The sequence below is a fragment of the Carassius gibelio genome, chromosome B1 (assembly GCF_023724105.1).
Source record: "Carassius gibelio isolate Cgi1373 ecotype wild population from Czech Republic chromosome B1, carGib1.2-hapl.c, whole genome shotgun sequence".
Lineage (NCBI taxonomy): Eukaryota > Metazoa > Chordata > Actinopteri > Cypriniformes > Cyprinidae > Carassius > Carassius gibelio.
Genome location: NC_068396.1, coordinates 16,426,096 through 16,443,800, shown reverse-complemented (window position 1 = coordinate 16,443,800; position 17,705 = coordinate 16,426,096). Strand labels below are relative to the sequence as shown.

The 17,705-nt window shown below is 37.0% G+C and overlaps 1 protein-coding gene across 4 annotated transcripts in view; it reads left to right on the top strand.

The window, feature by feature from the left end:
* cntln (centlein, centrosomal protein) overlaps positions 1-14,730 on the top strand; it is a 146,257-nt gene extending 131,527 nt beyond the window's left edge. For 3 of the 4 annotated variants that reach the window (XM_052545618.1, XM_052545616.1, XM_052545615.1), the window contains 6 exons: positions 770-896; positions 1,127-1,264; positions 1,611-1,796; positions 5,495-5,665; positions 6,065-6,139; positions 14,103-14,730. In XM_052545618.1, the coding sequence (XP_052401578.1) occupies positions 770-896; positions 1,127-1,264; positions 1,611-1,796; positions 5,495-5,665; positions 6,065-6,139; positions 14,103-14,213 (808 nt within the window). In that variant the 3' untranslated portion in view covers positions 14,214-14,730. The remainder of the gene's footprint in view (positions 1-769; positions 897-1,126; positions 1,265-1,610; positions 1,797-5,494; positions 5,666-6,064; positions 6,140-14,102) is intronic. The other variant, XM_052545617.1, reaches the window with a different exon arrangement.
* The last annotated feature ends 2,975 nt before the right edge of the window (positions 14,731-17,705 follow it).

The following is a 17,705-nucleotide window of genomic DNA, read 5'->3' as shown; positions in this document are numbered from 1 at the left end:
TCTGAATTAGCAATCTAGCACCTCAACACCAAAGAGACAAAGTAGAGAGTGCGAAGAAAAGCGTTCAAACAATTTAGTGAGCCAGGCATCCATAGAGTAGCTGTTTTGAGGCTGACGCCAGTCATCAGTATCACCATCCTGCTATTCTTTTTGGGCGAGCTTACCCCTAAAATAAATGTTATAGATCTAATTGCCATTTGCTCTCTTGAGCTTTGGGAAAGATGGAGTGAAGTGGGGGAGGATGAGTGAAGTGTGGCTGTAAGTCAACAGGAGAAACGCTTCGTCCACTCTATAGCGGGGTCAGTATGGGTTTTCTCATTAATGGCTGTTGGGTAACCTGACTCCATTTCCCCAGGCCACCCAGTCTTATTTAATTTAATGTCACTCCAATAAGAAGCTCTCACATTTATTCAGTGCATTTGCTTCAGGCACTCTCTCTCTCTGGAATTTGAGGATATTTATTTAAAAGACCTTTACTCATCATTACAGGAGCTCTGGTCAAGGAGGCAGTCCATAAAAAAGCCCTCAGATGTTAACATATTCCAACACTTTTATATGTCAGAAATGTGTAGATGTTTAAACTATTTAGTAGGAATCTGGTTACAATACTGCTGGCATTTTATTTATTTTTTCTCTGTGTTTAATTATTAATTTCCATTTGTTAATTTTTAAAGCGAGCGTATCCACATAAAAAAAAATTAAATAAAACAAAAAATTGTATGTTCTTGAAATAAAAAAATGATGTTTATGTGCATATGCTTGCATACAGGGTTGGTGTTTTAGAGAGGGATGTGACGATGAAAAGGCAGCTGGTGGAGGATCTTAGGTGCAGACTAAAGATTTGCCAGGACTCCGAAAGGAGCCATAGAGCAGTGACTGAAGACTTGGAGAAGAAAGTAGGTCCTGCTCAAACAACAGATACTGTACTAACCATGGCAACAGCCTTGGAGGAACCTGGAATTAATTATTCTCTCTACCGTTATTGATTGTGTCACTCATCCAGAGTTCAGAGTCTGAACTTCCTAGGCTTCCACATTTCTCTGTCTGTTTAAAAATATTGAAGTAATTGAATTTTTGGTCTCAGCGACCCCACTCTTATTTAATAACAATTGCTTTTCTTTTTTAGATGAAATCTCTCACTGATGAGTCAACTAACCGGAAAGCCCTTGTCGACTCTCTAAAGAGAAGATTGACAGTTGCCACTGCAGAAAAAAAACAGCATGAGACAACCAGCCAAAAACTCAAAGAAGAGCTTCAGAAAAAGGTTGTATTCATCACTCAGTAATTTTTAATGTTATATTTTTTCTGTTTTAATGTTTATATTTTTTACTGTTGCTTATCCTGCACTGTATTGCACGTTTCTGTCTTTCTTTCTTTTTTTTATGAATCACCTAATTACCATTAGTCTCATTTGATGTTTGGCCCCAATGCCATACTTTTCATTTAATCTTCTGCTATTGATCTGTGGGTTCATTGTTATTTTACTAGATATCTATTATATACATCTGTTATCTATTTTGTAATGTAATGTCCTAATTCATGAAATTGTTAGAAGTTATTTTAAGTGTTTATTTTAGTGGGATTTCTGATTTCTGTTTACACATCCCCAGGAGCAGAGAGTGGCCGTCCTCCAGGTGCGCATAAGCGAGCGCGATCAGGCCATGGCTGAGCTGGAGCAGACTGCGTCTAAACAGATGCATGGTTTGGCCGAGCAGAGCTCTCAGGCACTGGAAACACTGCAGAGAAAGCTCACTCTCGCCGAGTCCCAGCTGCACCAGTTCCACACCTTTATTGAGGTATCTGAACATTGAGTTTGTCTTTGTTTTCGTTTTAGGCCATTTACACTTGGTGTTTATTTAAGTCTTGATCAATCCAGTGAGCAGAAACATATTACTGTTTACACCTGGAATTAAAGCGTCTAAAATATCTTTCCTACGATCACATGTGATTGAATCAAAAGGCAGTATTTGTTTCTAAATAGATCATATATGTTAGAGTATGATGAAGGAAAAAAAATGAATTGATTTAAAAAGAATATGAAAATGTTTGTTTGTTTTTTCAAGAAGTTGTGTGTTGAAAAAAGTTGATATCAGGCAATCTGAAGAATTACATACTTTGCATATTTATATTTACATTATCAGTTATTTAAAAAAAAAAAAGCTTACAAATACGTAACCAGTAAAAAAATTTAAATGGCGGTTGATTGACGTGTGTGTAGGTGGCTGCTGATGCCCTGTCAGGACAGACTAGTGTTTACATTGCAAATGCAACAAGGTCATTTGCATTTTTTTTTTATCTATGAATGTGGTTTCAGCGATTAGATCACAACACATTTATTTACCACACTCTGCTTGTGATCAGATCACTTGAAACAGAATGTGTAAACGGGGTGTTAGATGCAAGGTATGATCGATACGCAGGCCCTAGAGTGAAAAAAAAATGGATTTGATTCTAAAATTCTTTTGCAAAGATCCGTCATCAAAATCCAGCATGTTTTTGTAGCCTGTGGTTTCGTATAGTCAACATAGTTAACCTGTAGCTGATTCCTGCTAGTGTGTTAATGATGGTCCCCGTAGACGGCCCAGCTCTCTGGCCTACATCCCCCTGTCATGGATTGATGAGCTTTGAACATGCCATTCTGTCAGGAAGCTTCAAGGCGGATCTTTTGGGATGATTATAATGCCTTTTGGGGATCCACCGAAGAGCTTTGTTTGAATTATGCAAATATCTGTGGCCACGAGTAATTGATAGCATGTAGTGTATTATAGTGCAGGTGCAATAGGAATGATTTCATGCATTTAAACTGGAGGAATATTTCAAATTGCATTAAATGCTTGTTGCAGTAATAAAGTCATCTTTAAGACAGCGTGCTAGATTAGTTTAACATGAAGTCATTAAGACATCTCATTAGAACAGCCCTATCCAGCGTTTACTTGTGCTGATGGTAAACATTTACTTTCCCCATTCAAGTGGTGTTGAGAGTGAAAAATGCCAAATGTCACAAAAGATTTAAGATAAAGTCTAATTTATTTTTTCAGTTATTTCCTTAGCAGTTTATCTTCTAATACAATCCAGCGTGTTTAATGCAGGTAAGTCATTTAAAGAGGAATTTTTCTCCTCTGCTTCTCTAATCCTTCTCCTCTGCTAAATTGGCACAGTGGCTATACGGTGATTGTGGGTAAGAACCCTTCTCCTCTTGGCCCCCATCACACTATCCTGCAGCTCAGCTGGCTCTCAAGAAGCGGCCAGGGGAGCTGTGCAGAGTATGTGATAAATTCACTTAATCTCTTTCTGGATTTTTCTGCGCGCTGGGCTTAGGTCAATTGAATCTACCCTTTGACTAGTGACAGTGAATATCTATTAAGCTTAAAATAAAGTCATATGCACTTTTGACAGTTTGTTGATGAGCTGGGCATCCCTCTGTTGAATTTTGAATGTTGCAGGTTTAATAATGTTTATGTAGTGCATGTAAATGTAAAGCAAAAGCGAAGTGAAAGTTCACATTGACCAATTTATCTAAATTTCACAGAACTTTTCTCACGTTGTGGACCTCTAACAATGATTATGTAAAGAACTCTCAGCGTATTGCTGCATAATATTAATTGACATGACATTTGTAGAACATATTTCAACCTTAAGACAGATGTATAGTGTGTTTACCCCTGCTCACAGGAGTTCAGTAGAAAATACGTTTAATACATTTTATATTTAATTATTAATTGTATAACTTAATGACATGACGTTCTTTTCTTTTTTTAATCTGTTGAATAGACCTCTTCCATAATAAACATTTTATTAATTTCTGAATCAAAATTGATTTGAATATTTTAACTGTCCAGATGTCATAAAAAATAATAATAACTTAAAGGATGAAATTCTTATTAGAGAATATAGAAAATTTTTGCATTTAGTAAGAAAATGAAGGTGAAGATGGTCATGTCCAAAAAAACCTAAATGCTTTTGTAAGTGTTTTGGCAGAGAAGAATACAGCTTGACTAGAAATTAAAGCAAACCCCCAACAGTTCCATTGCGAATTGTAATGCTGTTTTTGAAATTTGAGAAAATAAAATATTAACTAAAAACCATGCCTTGGAATCAAACACAATTAATTTCTATTTTAAAAAAGGTACAACTCTCCCTCCAAACTAAAATTGTAAGTTGAAATATAAAACCCATGTATATGGGCATGGGTTTTAATTTCCCAGCTGTTGTCTATGCTATCGTCATTTAAAAAATATATATATATTTGAGGTGTATTTTATTATTATTATCATTATAGTTTTATTCTGTTATTCTTCTTTCTTTTGTATTATTTGTTCTGGGTGGACAGTGAATAAAAGAAAATTGTAAAAGCACATTTTGTGCAATGTACAGTTCTTTCTTACATATACATATATAAACTATGCAGTGGAGATGCTTTGTTAAAATATCAGAGAAAAAAGCTGAAATGAGCACCCTCAATGTCAAGGTCAATGAGTCTCTTAAAATAGCTTTTTGTTGTTGTTCTTCTTGGCAGCAAACTGCACATTTACGTATTATTGCAGTATGTTAAGTCACCTCTACTTTGAAGTACACCTAATACCCCCCACACCCAAATGAACATAGATTATTGTTTTTAGAGTTCACAACTGACAGACATTTGCTAGTTAAATTGCTTTAGTTTTTAATGGCATCGATGCACATTCGCAGTGTGTGAACAAGAGGACGCAAGACTAGCCTTTATGTAATCCAATAGCATCCCCTGAAATATAATGAAGATCCATTTGAAGTATTTATGATGAAGGCTTTATGAAACAAATAACAGTGATGGGGAGATGTGGGAAATGGAGCATGCCCCAAAGAACTGTGCTCTGATCAACCGCGTGTGATTGCTCTCACTTATACTTCTGTGAGTTAAGCAGGACCATGAAGGAATCACACACACACAGACTGTCCATTCCAAGGTCAGGTTTTCACAAGGCTTATGGGAAATGATACAAGAGATTATTGCTACGATCAATAAGCTGAAAATGAAACAAAGGGGAGCTGACTTTATTGACTTTCTCATGTACAGTGGCAGCTTTAACATTTAATTGTCTCTCAGTATTTAGCAACATCTCCCATTTAGTTTTGCCCTCAACGGACGCAACAAAGAATAAGATCCACCGTTCCCCACTGCCATTTTAAGAGCCTCTCGTCTCCTCATTATTTACACTCTTCTGAGAATGTCTCATATAATATGTGCCATACAAAAAAAAATTGAATAAATCAAATGTGTGTGTTTTTAAGAGCTTGGCATCTCTGTGCAATTCCTTTCCAAATCAACACGGGAGCCTTCAAAATCGTAGTGCGTCAAAAGTCACGGAGCATTCGGCCAATAAAAGCATCCCTATCATTGAGTTCTTGAACACACCACATTCATTATACCTTTATATCTATTATACCTATATTGTACTATTACAGAAAATGTCTTTTATGCATATGTATTTTTTTTCTTTTTCTTTTTATTGATAAGGCACTTGCTAATCAATTGGCACAGGATGTGCAGGATATTAAAGCCCGTTTGACAAGGAAGAAAAAGAGTGAAAGAGAAGGAAACAGAATGTCTAAATGCTCACTAGTAAAAGCAGCATCTATCCTCAACATGACGGAAACAGACCTGGTGAACATGCTGGACACAGATGAAGTAAGTATTGTGGATAACAAAACTTACTGTATATCTACAGAATAACATGGGAATTACAAATGGAAAAATAAATCTCAAACAAGCACTCAAGTTGTATTATCATTATTATTACTGACAATCAAACATTTGTTTGGCATCATAAGTACGTGTGAATATTCTGATTAGAACTGCCAAAATTGTACGTTTATTGTGCTTTATTTTTATTTCGTTTATATATGTGTGTGTGCGTGTGCATGTGTGTGTATATAAATATATATATAATTTCTACATGTATAAGCTAAACCACTTTTGGGGTCTTCCAGTGACACCATGGCGCTCTTACACACCCACACAAAAGAAGCTTAACTTTAGTCTTCGTGGCTTTTAACAGCATTTCCGGCCATGTTTTGTGATTTGCAGTGTGAGGAGGCGTTTGTGGGTCGTGGGCCAGACACAGATTGGGCTGAACATGTACAACACATCCTTCAGCAGCAGGTTTGATTTAATCGGCAATTCATACTTTTTTTTTTTCTTCAGTATTCATAATTTTGTTAATGTGGTGCTTTTAGTGTAATTCACCTTTTTCAAACATATCCTGCAGATTTTAAAATGAACACTTTAATCTTTTAAGGCCCTTTCACACCATTAAAAAGCGAAACAAATCGCAGATGAATGGTCTATTCACTGGTCTATATTTGTCAGGCTGAACAGAAAGCAAAATCACGATACAACAGATGGTGCGATGTGTACGCATTTGTCAGCTGAAGAACAGAAGCATGAGTAGCTCAGGACTATCATTTTTTTTTTTTTTAATAAACAGATGTAACGTGTAATGTTTAGCTAAAGTAAATAATTTAATCATTAAAGGTCAGCAGCAAAAACATTGGTCCATTAATGATGTCAATAAGTAAATAATAATTGCATAATTTGTTTATATATATATATATATATATATATATATATATATATATATATATATATATACAATTCTAAAAACAAATTGGCAAGTGAGAAGAATGTTGCGGAAATTTACCTCTGTCCAATTTCTTATGTACAATGCAAATATATAATAATGTATTATGCAAATAGATTATTAAACTCAGTTCACACCCAGAACTGTAAGCATTAACTACAATAAGTATTAATAATAATTAATTATTTTAAATGATTTTAATCTTTCCTTAATGTTATTTATTAAAAAGGTAATTCATGCAAAGTCAACAAATAAAATTGTGGTGAAAGAATGTTGGAGTAATTCAATGTGTAATTATATAGAAAAATACAGACAAAAGAATATTGATGGGGAGTTTGAGTAATATTTTATTCAAACCATTGGCTAATTGTACTTTATGCTATAGTGTAAAGCGAACTGTAAACATTTTATTTAGAGAAATTTTCAAGCTTAGGCTTAACGTGAATGGAGTGTGAAGGCTGCTGCTCCATTGTCCAGTTTTTAGTGCTTGAGCACCACCAAATGTTCTGATATGTGTATTTGCAGGAACTCCAAAGACATTAACCAGAGCTCAAATCTTTCTGGTCGGTGTGCTTCATCGCTAGTGAAAAAAAATTAATAAAATCAACACGCAGAAAAAACGTAGCTCCCGGTGTGAAAAGCCTCAATAAGAAACCATTTTTTCCAAATTCAAAATCTTGTTCACGCCAAATGTTCATGTTATACATATTAAGATTGACTGAATTAGCACATGAGTTACTCCAAATTCCAAACTTTAGCTTATTTTCACACGCAGTGATTATTTGTTATGAATAAAATTAAATCTCTTAGCAGTAATATCTAGGAGATCATTAAAGTATTTTTATTTATCCTCCGTGTGTGTGTTTGGCTGTCAGCCTGAAACGTGCATCTAGTATGATTCACAGGCTCTGACGGGTCACTACATTGCTAGTGGTGTTGACCTTTGACCTCTGTGACCTGTCTATACCCGGTCTGCACATCTCTGCCTCTCGCCGCTGGACACTTTAGAGGACTCTGAAGACTGCCATCAGGCAGCTCAGTCTCTTTCTCGCCGCCTTTTTCTCTCTCCCTATCTCTTGCTTCCTCTGCTGGGCCGTGAGACCCCGAAGCAGCTTGTTAGTGGTGGGCCAAGTATTGATCTGGCAGGTCTGTCGATGCAGAGAGATTGAGCCAAGCTCCACTAGAGACTCTCCACCAGCAGGCTGCTATTGACACACTCACATACATACACATACACACAAACAGAGCAGCGGCCCGCAGGAGACTCTTCACAGGCAAGTTGCTATCGACGTTTTCTCGACTCAGCCGACACAACTGCTCGCTGTATGACAAGACTGAAACCAGGCTAAGTCCCCAAGGAGGTGCGCTGACACCGACATTGTGACCCGCGAGTTAGTTTTCCTTTCTTTCAACATGCTCATCCTGTTTTTTTATAACCTCCGTCTCCTAACGCGCTCCACAGGGAGGGTGACTCTTCCTCTGACTAGTGATCAAGCGAGTTTATTGGCAGGTGAGCCTTTTTATGTTCTCTTTTCGGGGGGGGGGGGGGGGGGGGGGGAAGAAACAGACCACTGGGTCAATGTTGCAATTTGTTTATGTTGTACTTGCATGTTTTGATCACATCCCAAGCTCATTGTAAAAACACGCCTGTGGCGGCATTGCTGCAGATTGATATTACTTTGTGGGTTGCACATTTCATGACACTTTTGAATTGAATATGTGCAGAAAAGGGGCACTAAAATGTTCAGCTAAAATATAAGAATGTGATTCTGGCAGCATTTAGTTTATGTTTATTCTCGTACACATCAGTTCAGAAAAGAAATCCCTGCTAAGTGACAATAGAAGGTTAATCCTCAAAACGCAACCGACTTTAACACAGTTGCTGAAACAACCATATTAGCTTGCTTCTACAAGTCTTTGAGCCCTGTTTCAAGGGAGTCCTACCCGAGCGCTCCTTACTGATAGTGTAATGCTGGACCAGGTGAGCTATGGGGAAGTTTACCATTGTGCAATGAAATGTAAAAATGTATGTTTGTTTATTTATTGGTTTACAAGTCACGCCCTATGGTAAATAGCATTTTGATGTCCTAGTATTCAGTCCCTCCAGAAAAACGCGATTATGCGATCGCCTGATTTAATGCATAATCAGCCAAAGGCCACATATTTATGCGGGGTCGCATTTTTCAAATACGCCGCTCTTTTGCCGCATAAATTGTCGAAAATTGCAGAAAAATTCAGAAAGCAAAATATGCGGGGCTAGCATGATTTCATTTTTCATTGCAAAAAACTCACATATATATTAGCAGAAAGTTGAAAAATGTTGCGTTTACTTCACACAAGTAAAGCGCCATTTTCCCCCTATTGCCATGGGAACCTTATGAAGTGACGTAATTACGTGACGTGATTTGCAAACTCCGCGGTGAAACCAGTGTGAATCTTCAAGTGCGCAAATCATTCTTATTTGCCAACAAAAATAAGCGCGAAGCAGTTTCCCGATTTGTTTACATGACAGTGGAGCCAAATTATATTGCGAGAACTTGCAAAAACTGCGGTTTGATGAAATAGGGAAAAAAGGTGATTCCCCCAACACCTCTTTCTCACTAGGCTAACGCTGTTGTAGTTTCATTCAGAAGTTGATGCAACTTTAAAGTTGTAAGATTGCACTTCTTTGTTACAGAACAGTACCAAAAACTTACAGTTGTAATTATATTAGTAGTATGTAAAATAATTTACGTTGCAGTAAGAGATTGCAACTTAAATATTCTGTGATTTAGTATGCTCGCTTATCATAGGAAGTAATAAGAAATTACTCTTTACATTAAGGTAGTAGCCTAGTGAGAAAAAGGTGTTGGGGAATCACCTTTTTTTCTCTTTTTCATCAAACCGCAGTTTTTTTGCAAGTTCACACAATTTCATTGCATAAAATTGCAAAAACATTTTTTAAGAAAACGTGCCGCAAAATCAAGGATTTTTACCTGAAACAATCACAAAAGAAATCTTCATTTTTCTGGAGGGACTGAGTATTGTGTACTATAGCTTAGTATTGTGCAAAAAACTGCACAAAAATAAGCATTAATTAATCAATAGTCTGCCCGTTATCACAGATTATGTGAATATGAATATTAATTGCTGGTGTTTTAATGCTCTCTTGTGTTCATTTTATACGTACAGGTCATTTTGGTAATTTGGAGTAAAAATGTAGGTAGAGGCATATTTTTTCAATGAGCCTAGGTTGTTTGATCTTTACACGATACTGCAAACCCACTGATGTATGCGAAGTTTCATGGGTGTTATGTGTCAGCACTATGGCCTTTTTTGTGGAAAATCAGGATTGGTAATATGGGGTTTTGTGCGTGTGTGCGAGATACCTAAGCGAGGTCTTTTCTCTCGCCTGTCAGTCTCTGTGTATAGCGGGAGCTGTCACTGTCAGCCACTAATGGCGGAACTACTGTGATGACTTCCTATTACTGCTGTGGCCCTGTCAATACCACAGCCATCACTCCAGTGCCACATGTCAACGTAACAAGCTCATGCATGTCAGAATTATGTTGGGACTCGGTGAGCGCATTTTGAAGAGGTGCCTTTCACTCTCATGTCATTTTATCTGCCTGTCTGAGTCGTGCAGGAAAGGAAATCACACAAAAGCTTACGGGCTGTTGCTTCTGATCTGTTGCCTTTGCCACAGAGTGTTTCCGCTTTGCTAGCCTCAGATAACATTAATGAACATATCTCTCTCTCTTTGGATATCTCGCTTTTTATTTCCCCTTTACTTGACACAACGTGCTCCAAGCACCTCTAAACTCATTCCCTTCTCTCTTAATGAGACAACAACACTTCCTCACTTGAGGGTCACAACCTGGGAATAACATCACCAACCTATAAGCATTTAGTCCACAGTGCTCCCTGCGGCTTAACGTGTCAGGCCGTGAACAACCCATCCTATCCTGAGTGTCCACCCGCAAACCCTCATCTAGCCCAGGGACCCTCTTCGCCCAGTAGCAGTAGACATTTAATTGCTTGCGTTTATTTGTGGATTCCTAATTATTGACTAGAGGTAAATTATAACACCACAGCCTTTATGAAAAGATGGAAATAACTGTTAAAGCTAATGACCTGAGCCACCCTGCCTCTAGTCATTTATCAACCACATTCATCTCGGCCCGACAGCACAGAGTCATTTCAGAAGTCGTGGACCACCCCTCCATTCTCGTATTGATTCATGACCAGCAGAATTTGGATTGGAAATCTGTAATTCCGGCTGTATTATTTCTGTTCTGTTAGGCTTACACCGAGGACACTTACACTGAGATTTTCCACATTCTTTGACATATATATGGGCTTCATGCTGAAGGAATGTGGCACTATGTAAACTTAATTTAATTGCTGCGGCAATTAAAGCAGTGACTGGAATTGGCAGAGCTGCAGCCCACAGAAATCTTTGTCAGCTTCTTCTTTTTTATATTGGAGCCAATACTTAACAACTTATTTCCCTTGCACAAATTTTCAAGCCCCCATTATTTAAACTTTTTTATTATTATTCTTTAATTTGTTTAGCATTATCATTTAGAAAACATAAACGTGGTGACTTGGCTACACCTCTTCTATGTCAAGAATGTTTTTAATTGCTGAATTAATATTGGTAGGGGGCATCAGTTTTATTTTAGTATGTATATACATTTATAGAATTTTTAATGCATTATAGTTTTTTCTGTTTTTCATCCTGATATTTACATTGTTGTCTTTCATCTTTATTTATATTACTGAAATGTATTTTAATAGTTTTTTGCTTTAGTTCTAGATTTAGTAAACAATTACAACACTAGGGGCCAAAAATAAAATGTTATATCATAATGAAATAATTAGCCTCATTAAAAGAATTTAATTTAATATTACAAACTATCACATTGAGTAGAAAAGAAAAAGTCATGTTAATGCAGGTTATACTGTAGGTTGACTTTCCCCCAAAAAACAGATATGCATGAATGAACAATTAATGATTTTTGTAAATAAATACATTTTAAAAATCATTAAACCATAACATGTATACTTTTTATGTTATAGTTAAACTACATGACATTTTTAGAGTAATTTTCATTTTCAAACCTATTTGAAACCAACAATAAAATAAAGTACAAAGGATACATATCTACAGACTTTTAAACTGGAGATTGTGGAACCTCTTGTTGACTACTGAACATCATTCTCCTTCCACCTAATGACCGTCACTCCATATGCATTCATCAGTACTGGTGATGTCAAGCACCAGTGAACCTAACATGACAGCGTCATCAACAGACCACTCTGCTCTGAGCTTGATGCTATTGTTTGATCCTCATTCTGCTCCCTCCCCTCCATCAGTTCCTAATGAGAGAGAAAGGGAACAAAGACTTGGGGAGTGCTCCATATTTATTCTACAGTGTATTTAGGTCAGATCTACCAGCTCAGGTTGTATAGACCTGACGATGTAAGAAACAAAATTAAAAAAAAGGAGTTTTAATTACAAGTATCTGTAGCCCCAAGTGTCCCAATTCCCTTTCATATTGGTCTCAAATGGTTTGAAAGGGAGAATGGAAAAAGAGGCATTGCAGGGTGGGTAATTACTGGCACAGAAGAATAGATTGGTGCTACGCTTGATTTTCTTACCTGATCTCTTGTTTTCCCACATGTGACACATTCATTATCTTCTAATCAAATGCAGATTTTAGTAGGTCTTGGGTGTTTTAGTTGTTGTTTTTATTATTATTATTTTTTATTTATTTTTTTTGTTATTCCCACGTTCAATAATTTTGATTTCAAATTAATTTTGCGATCAAAGATCAGAAAGCTTTATATTCTTCCGTGACCATAGAATGCCATACTTTTTTATTTATTAATTTTTTTTTATTAATCATCCACACTTCATGGTGGTCTAGATGGGGGAGAATTTATCAAGGTGTATGGAAGTGGCTTCAGAAAAACTGTTTGCCAACAGATTTTAGCATCTCTTTCGCACAGGAAGCAACAGTGCTTTCCAGATATTTGACCCAAACTGCAGTGTCACTTTGCGTAGATATCCAGAAACATCTCGCTGATTGTACGCAAATCTCCACCTGGCTCATGCATAAATTGTCCTCACGAAAGCTTCTCTTAAGACTGATAACAAAAGAGGCCTGATCAGTCCATTTAGAGAGAGTATCCGTGGGTGTGGGTGTGTGTCTTTGCGGGATGAAGCTCAGAGAGTCTTGTGACTGTGCCTGTAGCTTCGCCTCAGGCGCTTTCACATTCTATGAAACCAGCGTCACTTAATTGGACTATAAAACACCTTCATATTGTTGCAAGGTTTTTTTTCTTTTCACTTCTCCTCAGGCCAGGCCAGTCGATTCCGAATCAACTCCTGGGAGTGTTAATGAAAACGCAGGCCAAAAGAGAGCTTTGTTGAATAGTGAACAGCTCACCAGGGCTGTCCAAGGGGAGGAGATTACCTGCTAAAGCAGCTGTTACATGATAATGACGGAGTCTGCTGTCCCCGCGGGCCTGTTTGAGCGAGCACAGCCAAGATGTGACTAAGGCCTCCCAGGCTAGCGTGGCATCAGATGCTGTAGCATTTCTGCAATGTGCAATAAAATGGCACATTTTTAAGAGTAATTAAATAATATTGCATTCCTGTGCCATAAACCCTGCAACCATTTTCTCTGAAGTTGAAGTTTAGCACTGCTCAAGCGGGCTTTTGATGAAGTCAGCACGGAGACCGGCTTCTACTTCAGTCTACCTGCCCCTGGGAAAAACCCAGCTCCCTCTCTCCCTAATGAGACGCACACTTTTCTCCCTCCGACTTTCTTTCCTCTTCATTTGCGGTGCATCTCTCTTGCACTTGCGTTTACACGTCTCACTTTTTCAGCCTGACACACAGGCTTCTGCCGGATTTAAAACCATTTATTTTTCTCTGCAAAGTCGCTCAATGAAGAATATAAAAAATGCATGTTACTGTGTGTCTTTTAGAAAAGTTTAATTCAATATTTATGGATGATGCAGGCCTTTGATCCCCAGTGCTAATTACCACAGAGTCCTTGAGAAGGTTTTGGGGGGAAGAAGAAAGATAAAGTCAGAGTAAAGGTTAGCACAGCCTCCATGCTTGGCTGTAGCGTAGAACAGACACAGAGATTGCGGGTTTAGCATCCCTTCCTCATTCCTTGCATAGCTAGGAGTGGTGGCAGGGCGTGAGTGGCGTGGCAGCAAATCAAACCTTAATACAATCCCATTTACTGTTTGAGAAAATGTGTTTCAGATTTTCACAAAATAAGAAAAGCCTTCGTGACCTGTTCCTTGAATTTGTTCCTTGTCATAATTAATCAGAGTGAAGCTTTGAGTTCCATCACAGGTTCGTGTCGTCATCAAAGCCAAAGACACCCCCGAGAAGCTGTCTGGTGTCAAAAAAGGCAAAGGAAAAAAAACCTCTCTTCTTTTTGACAGCTTTTCTTTTCTTTGCCCCTCTCTCTCTCTCCCTAGATCCCCTCTGCAGGCCTGCTGATGGACGCCATGCTGGTGAAGATGAAGGAGGGCAAAGTGCTGACAGAGGAACTGGCTGCACTTACAGCTGCAGTCAGCAAAAACGCCTGACCGGAGGAAAAAAAAGACAGAGAGGGAGCAAGAGACTAATACTTCTGTATGATGGAGTGTGCCCTGCATGGCAGCGGAAGCCCCTTGTCTACACAGTACTCCACCCGTTTTCTGCTCTTACCCTCGTGTAGTCCTGTGCCTCACACACCAAACTCTTGGAAAAGTGATACACTTCTTCTTTTCATGAAAGGCCTTTAAAAAACACTGACTGGTTGGTAGTTAAAAGATACAGTAATCGAAAAGTATTTTATCTTAATTTTACAGATCGCAAAGAAACAGTACCAAATGTTGGAGAGATTACTATTTCTTTATTTGATCTAATGTTTTACTTGTATGTAAATGATTGTGGAATAGTATTTTTCTTGCACATATTTTAAACATTAGCATTTCAGTGTAAATTCACACCTCTGTTTATGTTGCCAAAACAAACGTCAATCAAAATCAAGGCTGAAGTAACATAGTCAACATTTTGCAAGAATATATTTAAACAATTAAATAAAGTCTCTTTCTTGTGTGATTTTATGGTGATTATTTTTTTTGTTTTTAGCTATTTTAGCTCATTTGTTTTTGTATGCATCCTTGTCTTCAATTATCAATAATATTGCACAATTTTAAATAATATATAAACTTGATGTAGGTAGTGTGTATTATTTAGAAGTTATATTTTGTCACTGAATGAGCTGTGAAGCAACTACAAACATTTTATGAGAATACACTTAATGAAGAGGTTTATATGAACAAAAATATAGGACAAAAATGTTTGCATTAATTTGCTTGTATGCAATATGTTCATCACCATAACTGAGACCAGACCATTTTCCCTATATTTTAGTAATTCAGTTCACATTTGAACACTGCATTTTCTGGTTGCATATTTGTAGATGGAGATAATAAATATGTAAAATATATACAGTCTTATGGTGCCTTAGAGGTGGTGTCAATACCATTATGCATAAATTCTACATAAATTTCAGTTGCACCAATAACGATGTTAAATTCATATATATATATATATATATATATATATATATATATATATATATATTTAAATCTCATAAATCTTAAGACACATTCTTATGTTGGTTTGGATTCATTAAAAATCTGGCAGAACTTGTGTAGTAAGAAACCATCCTTATATTTTAGATTATACATAATTTAACTTTCTTCATTATTCACTCTTTTCCCCTTTGCATACAATTAGAAACCTTGTAAAGCCATCCGTTCAAAAATTAACCATAAGAATTCTACGTTTTATCGAATCATTTCTATGCTAATGATGTCGTTTGCATTTATCTTTTTGTAATGAAGGATTAGCTCAAGACTGTCCTAAGCATCTCAGGGACCAATTTATCTGCCACCCTGGATCAGGGGCCCTTGTGGTTAATTACCATTCGTTAATGTAGTTTGAATGCTTTCTTCTTCAAATACTCGAGAGCATACTATTGTAAATATTTGTCCCATATAAATGTGCTGGTTTCTAGTCACTGTCCTCAAGCATAATGTGTCTAATGACAAATATTAATAACTCACAGCTGGGAAAACTACAGAGAGGACCGGCTTGCGCAGGAATAGCTGTGCGCAAATTAGCACGAACTTGATGTCTCCTGCCTTAATGCATACTGCATAGTCAACATGTTTGTGTACCCGCTCCATCCGCCTGACGCAGCCGCTATTTCTGTGACATTCAAATGCACAGAACTCCCTGAGGTTTAATTAACATGGCCTTCCTCAGCCACCCACTGAAAATTAAAACATAAAGAAACAATCAACCCCACATCTTGAATCAAAACTTTTTTGAAAGAAAGAATTAAACATTTCCCTCTGTTTCATTGCTGTATCTTTTTGTGAACGTCTCATTAAGAAATTCACCTTAGGGGACTGACTGATCAGGACTTCTAAATGCTAAGATTTTCCCTTTCCTCCATCCCTTTGTTCCTCTTATCATTTTATCTCTCTCACACACACACATTCATTCACTCATTTTTTTTCTTTCACCCTTAATCTCTCCTTTTCTTCTTTTTGATAGTCTTGGCAGGTTCCTCTGAGAGCGGGTGTTCACCTCCCGCTGTGGGTAGCTTAATGCCACAGGGGCTGTTGGGAGTGATGATGAGGGGCTGCTGGAGCCTCAACCCGTGAACCTCCCCCCTCCCTTTTTCCAAAATCAATAACGGAGACTACTGAGGTCTCCTGCAGCATTACTGGAACAGGTCCATCACAGGTCATACCCGAATCAGTGCTCAGATGAAATGACTGAGAGGTCAAATTTGAAAACTGAGGCTAAACATGTTCACATTCGTCTGTTTGAAGTGCATCTGGGTGACAGGAATATATTTATTCCATCAATTAATATGTAAGACAGCACATCTTGCTGAGCTTCATGAACAAAGTACGAGGTGTAGCTCAAACTAGATCAATAATTTATTTCTGCTAATGCCAGATATGGAAGTTGCTTGAAATCTCAAATTCCTGTCTTGCTTTGATGTATGCAATTACTGTAACTGTATAGAGCTTGTTTTTATTTTGTTCTCCTGTGTCATGTCTCAACAACTACTCACACTTACCTCAGTGATTAGGACATTTTTTCGAGAGGCTGGTTGTGACACACAAGACTGAACCACAGTGGTCCAGATAAAAACTGCATTCCCAATCATTGTGGCTTATTGTCACTATGAATTATATATAAGAATGTTGTTCATGAACTGTAGGTTAGTGTTTGACAATATCCCACAGATCAGACATACAGTCTGATCAATAGGTTGTGAACAATTGAATCTAATTGTTTCTAATTATCACAACCTCTTTTTTTCACAGTCAGTTTTTGTATTTATTTATTTTTTTGTTTGTGAAAATAAATATATGTTTCTTTGGCCAAATGATATGTACCAAGGTAACCTAATTAGCAGATTGTATGTCTATCACTTTACATTTTTATTGATGCAAAACTAACGGTGTTGGGTGGTAACCAATTACATGTAGCCTAATATGGATTATGTAATCAGATTCTGGATTATATAATTTAAAATTAAGTTAAAAATTGCTTAAGTAATTAGATTGAATTACATTAGTTTGATTTAGATTGAAAGGCCACGCATCATTTGGCCACTGGATTTACAAAAAGTGTTTTCTTAACATTGTAACACTGCATCAACTATTGATGAACATTGTTCAACCAAGTATTTCTTGGTTAAATAACCCACTGTCTAAAGGAAGGCTAATTCATTTTTTATTCACTTGTAATGCAAGGATTCTTAAACTTTTTGTTGTTGTTGTCAGCCAACATTTACTCTACATTTACTTTTAGAGATTTTAAGATAATAATTTAATAATAATACATTTGTATTTACTGCACTGTTCTCTGACATTGGTTAATGATCACAACATGCAGGTAAACAAATAAAATGTTGATGCTTTTTTCAGTAAGCTGTTGTTGTTGTTGTTGTTTGTTTGTTTTTTGATCGTTGTTTTTTTTATTATTTATTTAATTTTACATTT